The sequence below is a fragment of the Penaeus vannamei genome, chromosome 37 (assembly GCF_042767895.1).
Source record: "Penaeus vannamei isolate JL-2024 chromosome 37, ASM4276789v1, whole genome shotgun sequence".
Taxonomy (NCBI): domain Eukaryota; kingdom Metazoa; phylum Arthropoda; class Malacostraca; order Decapoda; family Penaeidae; genus Penaeus; species Penaeus vannamei.
This window is the reverse complement of record NC_091585.1, coordinates 10,960,421-10,967,920: the sequence shown is the minus strand read 5'-3', so window position 1 is coordinate 10,967,920 and position 7,500 is coordinate 10,960,421. Positions and strand designations below refer to the sequence as shown.

The following is a 7,500-nucleotide window of genomic DNA, read 5'->3' as shown; positions in this document are numbered from 1 at the left end:
AAATTTAGTCATCGCCAAAGACATTCCTTTTCTGTCATGTGAATTCACAGTGAATCTAGATATTTTGTGCCTAAATATATTTGTATATACTGCACATAGTAGCAAGATAATGACAGGTATTCAGAAATGTGGAAACGTGGGTTGCAATTAAGTGCGTATCATGTGAAGGAGAGAGAGAGAGAGAGAGAGAGAGAGAGAGAGAGAGAGAGAGAGAGAGAGAGAAAGAAAGAAAGAAAGAAAGAAAGAAAGAAAGAAAGAAAGAAAGAAAGAAAGAAAGAATTGAAAGTAGTTTTCATAAGTTAGAACAAATATAGGAAAGGAAGAAAAAGATTAAGAATCTTAATTGCATTTTCATGTAATTTTCGATATTAAGACGAACGCCTATAACCGCTCTCCGTAGGGCCGCATAGCATACGTGTCCCAGCAAGCATGGCTCCAGAATGCGACCTTGAGGGACAACATCACGTGGGGTGAACACTTCGACGCCAAAAGGTACAATAAGGTGGTCAAGGCTTGCGCTCTCCAGCCTGACCTCGACATGCTACCTGGAGGAGACATGACCGAGATCGGAGAGAAGGTTAGCTTATACTTCTATGTTTTATGCGTTTCTGTTGAGGGTGGGAGGTCGGCTAATAATGTCGAATAATCATGTCGGCTAATAATGCCAATGATAATGTTGATGATGTTGATAATGAATTGGTAATAATGATATCAATTGTAATGATAAAGTTTTTCTATCACAGTTTAAAAGTTGTTATGGCTTAAATATCATCAGTTTTAGTACATTCTAAAACAACATTAACAGAAGAAAAACGGCATCAGTTCATCACATATAAAGATCTGCAAACTAAAAACAGCGTAGACTTCTTGTCAAGAGAAAATTATCTAAAAAACAAAAAAATAATAAAATGAATAAATAAATAAAAAACGGGATAAAACATGGATGAACAATTACCCCCAACACTGCCTACATACAAACAAGACCCCAATTAATCTAATCAAAACCAACCCCAACCCTTCCAACCCACCGACCCCACCTCCGCAGGGCATCAACCTCAGCGGCGGCCAGAAGCAGCGCGTGTCCCTGGCTCGAGCCGTCTACAGCGACGCCGACATCGTGCTGCTCGACGACCCCCTCAGTGCCGTCGACGCTCACGTGGGACGCTACATCTTCGACAACGTCATCGGGCCTCAGGGGATACTGCACGACAGGGTGAGGAGGGTCCTGGGGCGAGGTCAAAGGTCGCTGCGTTATGCAAGGAGTTAGAAAATGGGAGGAGTGAGATGAGAGAAAAAGAGAGAGAGGGAGGGAGGGAGGGAAAGGGAGGGAGGGAGAGAGAGAAAGAGAGAGAGAGAGAGAGAGAGAGAGAGAGAGAAAGAAAGAAAGAAAGAAAGAAAGAAAGAAAGAAAGAAAGAAAGAAAGAAAGAAAGAAAGAAAGAAAGAAAGAGAGAGAGAGAGAGAGACTGCGATTGAGTGAGGGGTGAGGATGAGAGTGAGAGAGAGTGCGAGTAAGACTGAGGGTAAGAGTAAGAGTAAGAGTAAGAGAGAGAGTGAAATGAGGAAGACAAAGAGAAAGAAAGACAATTGAGGAAGAGAAAGAGAAAGAGAGAAAGAGGGTAGAGTAAGAGTAAGAGTGAAGGAGAAAGAAAGACAAAACGAAAGAGAGAGAAGGAAAAACAATACACACCCTTTAACCACGACGCTGCTCACCGTGACCTCTGACCAGACTCGGCTCCTGGTGACCCACGCCGTGACCTTCCTCCCCCGCGTGGACGAAGTGGTGGTGATGGAGGGCGGGCGAGTGGTGGAGAAGGGCAGCTACGCGGAGTTGGTGGCGAAACAGGGGGACTTCGCCAACTTCGTTCTCCAACACATCAACGACACGACAGACAAGGAGGCTGATGAAGGTGAGATTCGAAAATAGCCTTTATTCATTTTTTTAAATAAAACATACCGTCTTAAAATAATACTATTCTAGATTTTTATTAATGGCTAAAATGCCTTTTTTCTAAACTTTTAGACCTTTTTTTAAAAATCGGACAAGCAGCTTTATCAAAAATCGTTGATACGGTTTCGTAGTTATATGTTTTGTGACCCTCTGTCCCGTTTTAAGCGATTTGATATTTTTGAGTAGCTACCAGTACTACGAAATCCTCTTTTGGGAAAGCAGGTTCTTATCAAAGTGAAGCTCAAAATACCGGAGAAACGATTACGCATTAGACATTGTATCAGTAAAATAGTAGCACAGGATGGTATGAATGTAGCTGCAAATTCAAGTGAGTTAACTTTAAACCCCTAATGTCTATTCCCGCAAATTTTCAGAAACATTCCTTTTAAAATGCTCAAATTTCCAAGTAATTATGGCTATTTCTGGAGTGGGTTTAAACGCTACTTAAATAGTTTATAATGTACTAAATCTTCGGATTATGATGAAAACGAAAAGCAGTAACCTTAAGCAGAATCATGTTTTATGGTAAAGCAGTGCATTTGATGTTGAACCTGTATGGTAACAAAAGGTTAACAGATTAGTTTTTTTAAACATTTACGATGATTTAAAGGTATTTAAACACCTCTGAAAACTTTGGAAATCCTTCGAAATCCGGAAATCCCCTACAAATCTGTCTGGAAATCTGGAAATCCCGGTATATTTTTTGGGATTTCGGAAGTCTTGGAAATCTCGTAGGCTATTCTGGGTAGTGAAGTGCCCCCCGCAATTCACAGAAGATCTGAAATTCTTTAGGGCCAGATGTTTACACCTTTCACGGGTGGAAATATGAGGCTACTAAACGATTGAATTCTACTGACTGGCGCAAGTCATTCGTCATTTTTCGTTATTGATTTCCTATAAAACACAATTATCTTATCAGTTATACCAAGATAAAACTACTTGTGGCCTACCTTTAGTGATTTAATATCGTAACTTGATTAGTAAGATACACAGCCACACGCTCTGAGAATGCAACAACATTATTTTATCTTATTTTTTTACTAGAAAACATTATGGATAGCAAACATTTAACTTATGGCCATCGAGTAAAGCTTCATACTACACACATACTAGATATTACTCTTCGATAAAATGATCAGTAAAATTATCAGTATTGCTACCTGTAGATTGCCAAAAGAAACCGGAGTGCACTCTGAAATAGTTTTATTAATAGAAAGACAACAATTGCGTCTTTCTGTGTCAAAGGCCACGATCAGTGAATCGAAGCATAGTTGCAAGGGTGATGCAGGTGGGCAGGTACATTATAGAAATTACATAATGCTATTAGTACGGGCCCTGACCTTGCCGAGGGAAAAAGCCTTTTAGTTTCCCTTACTCGCTTAGGAGATGCTGGAAAAAAAATTAAGAACGTACATGTATTCTTGAAGAACATATAGAACAGTTAAGGAAGGATGTCATGATCGAATCCAGGTGACGTATTCATTGTAAATGAGAAAGGATTATTTATATTTATGGATTTTTTATGAGACTTTCGTTTTTTTTTTTTCTTTTGTCTAGTAGGCTACTCAGTAAGAATGGACAACATTGATTTTGAGTGAATATCTTATATGTTTACATTTGTTTTGGGTTATACTCTTGCGTAGAGAGAAATGTGAGACAAATTTAAAAGCACGAAAGAATGCTATTGTTATAGCCGAAGAGCTAATTTGCACTGGTATTTTTTCTTAAAGAGTATGAAGAGCTCTTTGACCAGCTGGAGCACGTGACAGGAGCTGAGCCTCTCCTTCGTCAGCTGTCGTTGAGGTCCAGCAGGACTTCTGTTAACAATATCGGCAGGTAAGGTGTTCAAATGAACGATATTACACGCTTAGATAAACGTACATATTGAAGCAGTCCATTTATGTACACTATTGCAGAAGTGAATGTCTAAGAACCAAATACAAGCACGCACAAGAAGACGAATATGTACCACCACAGAAATGTTCTTAAGGTCTTCAAAACACAATATCCATGTATGATAGACATAAACAAACAAACAAAAAACTCAAAACACAATATCCAAGTACCATAGACATAAACAAAAAACACAAAATGAATAAAACAAACTAACGATATCCGCACGTCGTCCCCGCACGCCCACGCCAGCGAGACTGACCTCCGAGCCCGCGGCCGAAGGGTCCGAAGCATCAGCGAGACGGTGACCAGTTCGGTCGACCGCCTGCACAGCCACGACCGGCGGGCGACCGAGCTCTCCAGCGCGTCCCTGAACCGGAAGGCGGGGCGGCAGCACGGCAACGACAACCACCACGACCACGGACGACGCCGGAACTTCGCCGAGGCCGTTCTGGACAAGAATTTCCGGAGTCGGAGCTACGCGAACGGCTTGCACGGGAGCCGGACGTCGGTTCACAGCGGGCGGAGCGGGAAGAGCGAGGTCGAGCTGGTGACCGAGCTGGAGGAGCGGATGAGCGAGGTCGACGGGGCGGAGGGCGAGGAGGCGAAGAGGCTGGTCGAGGACGAGACGGCGGAGACAGGGAAGGTAGGGCTCATTTGCATAGAGTCTGCGTGCCCGTCTCTCTTCGTCTCTCCCTCTATCTATCGGTCTATCTCTACATCCCTCCCTCTCCCTCTCTGTCTCGCTGTCTTTTTGTCTGTGTCTGTCTGTCTGTTTACCTGTCAGTCTGTCTGTTTCTGTCTCTCTCTCTCTCTCTCTTTCTCTCTCCCTCCCCCCTCTCTCTCGCTCTTAGTTTCTCTCTCTCGCTCCCTATCTCCTTCTCTCCCTCTCCCTCTCTCTTCACCATACACAGAATTCACCAACCTCTCAAAACACGAGACGCAAAACCCCGCTCTGCCACCGCCCAACCTCACGACCGCATTCTCCGTTCTCTCCCGCAGGTGTCGAGGAAGATGTACCTGGTTTACGGGAAATCCATGGGCGTGTGCCTCGCCGTTCTGCCGATCGTCTTCATGTCTCTTGCGCAGGTTTGTGTATCTTCCTCCTTTTTGTTCTCGTTTCATTTGTTGGTAATTTTACGCAATAGAGGGAGAGGGAGAGGGATAGGGAGAGGGAAAGGGAAAGGGAAAGGGAGAGGGAAAGGGAAAGGGAGAGGGAGGGAGAGGGAGCGAGGGAGATGGAAAGAGAAAGGGAAAGGGAAAGGGAGGGGGAGAGGGAGAGGGAGAGGGAGAGGGAGAGGGAGAGAGAGAGAGAGAGAGAGAGAGAGAGAGAGGGAGAGGGAGAGGGAGAGGGAGAGGGAGAGGGAGAGGGAGAGGGAGAGGGAGAGGGAGAGGGGGAGGGGGAGAGGGAGAGGGAGAGGGAAAGAGAAAGGGAGGGGGAGGGGGAGGGGGTTTAAAAACTATAGATATGCTTTGATGCGCTGCGTCGCGGCTGACCAATGGAATATTTAAATCATAAGGAATTTTTGTATAGATATTGATCACTGTGGAGTTGTGGCATGGGTCTATCAGTATATGGGTATTATCATTATATTATGAATTATCATGGCATTTATGATATTTATCATAACAATTGCAATAGTTATTATGGTGAACAGTTCTGTAATGGAAACGCTTAGTTCGCTGCATTCATTCTTCAGTTTACTGAACTTGGCTATCAACAGCACCTGAAGCTTTACAGTGTTACATAATGATTGTGTGGATATTGTATTCCACAATTGCCTCTTCGTTTGAGGTGGTAATAGGTGTGCTGCAAATACGTAGATAGAGAAATAGGTGGAATAGATACTGAAATAGAATAGGAAGAGAGGCTAGCGAAAAAATATCGACAAATTTATGAAATTAATGATGGGGAGATTACTAGCAAAAAAAGAAAAGAAAAAATATGTATATATATATTTTTGAATACACACACACACACGTATATATATATATATATATATATATATATATATATATATATATATATATATATATATATATATATATATATATATATACATGTATATATATATGTATATATATATATATATATATATATATATATATATATATATATATATATATATATATATATATATATATATATATATATATATACATATACATATATATTGTCCTATTTATATCTAACTGAGCCCGCTGGCGTTCCAGGCCTGCATCGCCGGCAGCAATGTATGGTTGTCGTACTGGTCCAGCGCAGGCGAAGCATCCCCTTCTTCAGGCGCCTCTTACGTCAACACCAGTTTACATGACCTCGACACCAGCGCTCACAGCAACACAAGCGACCTCAACACCAGTTCATATGACTTCACCAACAACACAGGCCTGGATCCCGTGTCCAGTGGCTTTGTCATAAGCAAAGACATTTTCCTGGTTGTGTATGGCGCTTTCGGTGTTGCGCAAGGTAAGGCTGAGCATGGCGCACGTAATGCACACACACACGCATACACACACACACGCATACACACACACACACACACACACACACACACACACATACACACACACACACACACACAAACACACACACACGCACACGCACACATACGCACACACGCGCACACACACACACACACACACGCATACACACGCACACTAACCCACACCCATGTACACACACATATATACTGTGTACATACATACCCACACCCACCCACCTACCTACACACACACACACACACATCTATTTCCCGTTCTCTCACCCTGTCTCCCTTTTCTCTTCCCTTCCTCCTCCTATCTCACCTTCCCCTCCCCCCTCTCCCGCAGTCTCCTTCCTGTTCGCGGGGATGCTGATGCTGTTGCTGGGCTGCCTCCGGTCGTCGCAGGTCCTCCACCAGCGCCTCCTGGACAGCGTGGTGCGTCTGCCCATGAGCTTCTTCGACACCAACCCCAGCGGGAGGATCATCAACCGGTTCAGCAAGGAAGTTAACGTCCTGGACACCACACTCCCGGACAGCACGCGGTTTATGCTGGTGTGCGTTACTCAGGTACGGCGAAGGGGCGCTCTTCTCGCCCTTTCCCTTCCCTTCCTCCCTTCCTCCCTTCCTTGTTTACCTGTCGGATAGCCCCTCGGGTCGCTGTGTTCATGATGACGATAGTATTGATAATGATGAGAATGATAATGATAATAGTAATTGTAGTAATTGTGATAATAGTAATGATGATAATGATAATATATGTAATAGGATTCTAAAAGATTCATAATAGGATGTCTATATATGTGTGTGTGTTTCATTATTTAATATTCACGTTGTCAGATACCATCCCGTTTAACATACAAGTAACGCAATTTCAACAAAGTCACAAGGAATATGATTTCAGTCGGCACTGATAACCTGCTTTCTTTGTGTGCGAACGAACGAACGAAGGAACGGATGAAACATAAGCAAAATCAAAATATAAATGGGATAATGCTATTATAGTTCCAATGTAATATACTATTATTTCTCAACACTATGAGGATCTAGACTAAAGAAAACACACGTTGCAAACATAATCTGCATACGAGTAAGCACACACTAGCACTATACACTCACATCACTAAAACACCACAAAGCCTTGTTATGAATCGAAACCTTCACCGCGACACATCACT

At 43.0% G+C, this 7,500-nt stretch overlaps 1 protein-coding gene across 1 annotated transcript in view; it reads left to right on the top strand.

Moving 5' to 3' along the window:
- Positions 1-7,500, top strand: part of LOC113804704 (multidrug resistance-associated protein 1) — a 35,316-nt gene that overhangs the window by 20,621 nt on the left and 7,195 nt on the right. The window contains exons 16-23 of the mRNA XM_070115432.1: positions 401-577; positions 1,046-1,213; positions 1,728-1,908; positions 3,680-3,785; positions 4,095-4,488; positions 4,845-4,931; positions 6,057-6,309; positions 6,672-6,892. Coding sequence (XP_069971533.1) covers positions 401-577; positions 1,046-1,213; positions 1,728-1,908; positions 3,680-3,785; positions 4,095-4,488; positions 4,845-4,931; positions 6,057-6,309; positions 6,672-6,892 — 1,587 coding nt within the window. The remainder of the gene's footprint in view (positions 1-400; positions 578-1,045; positions 1,214-1,727; positions 1,909-3,679; positions 3,786-4,094; positions 4,489-4,844; positions 4,932-6,056; positions 6,310-6,671; positions 6,893-7,500) is intronic.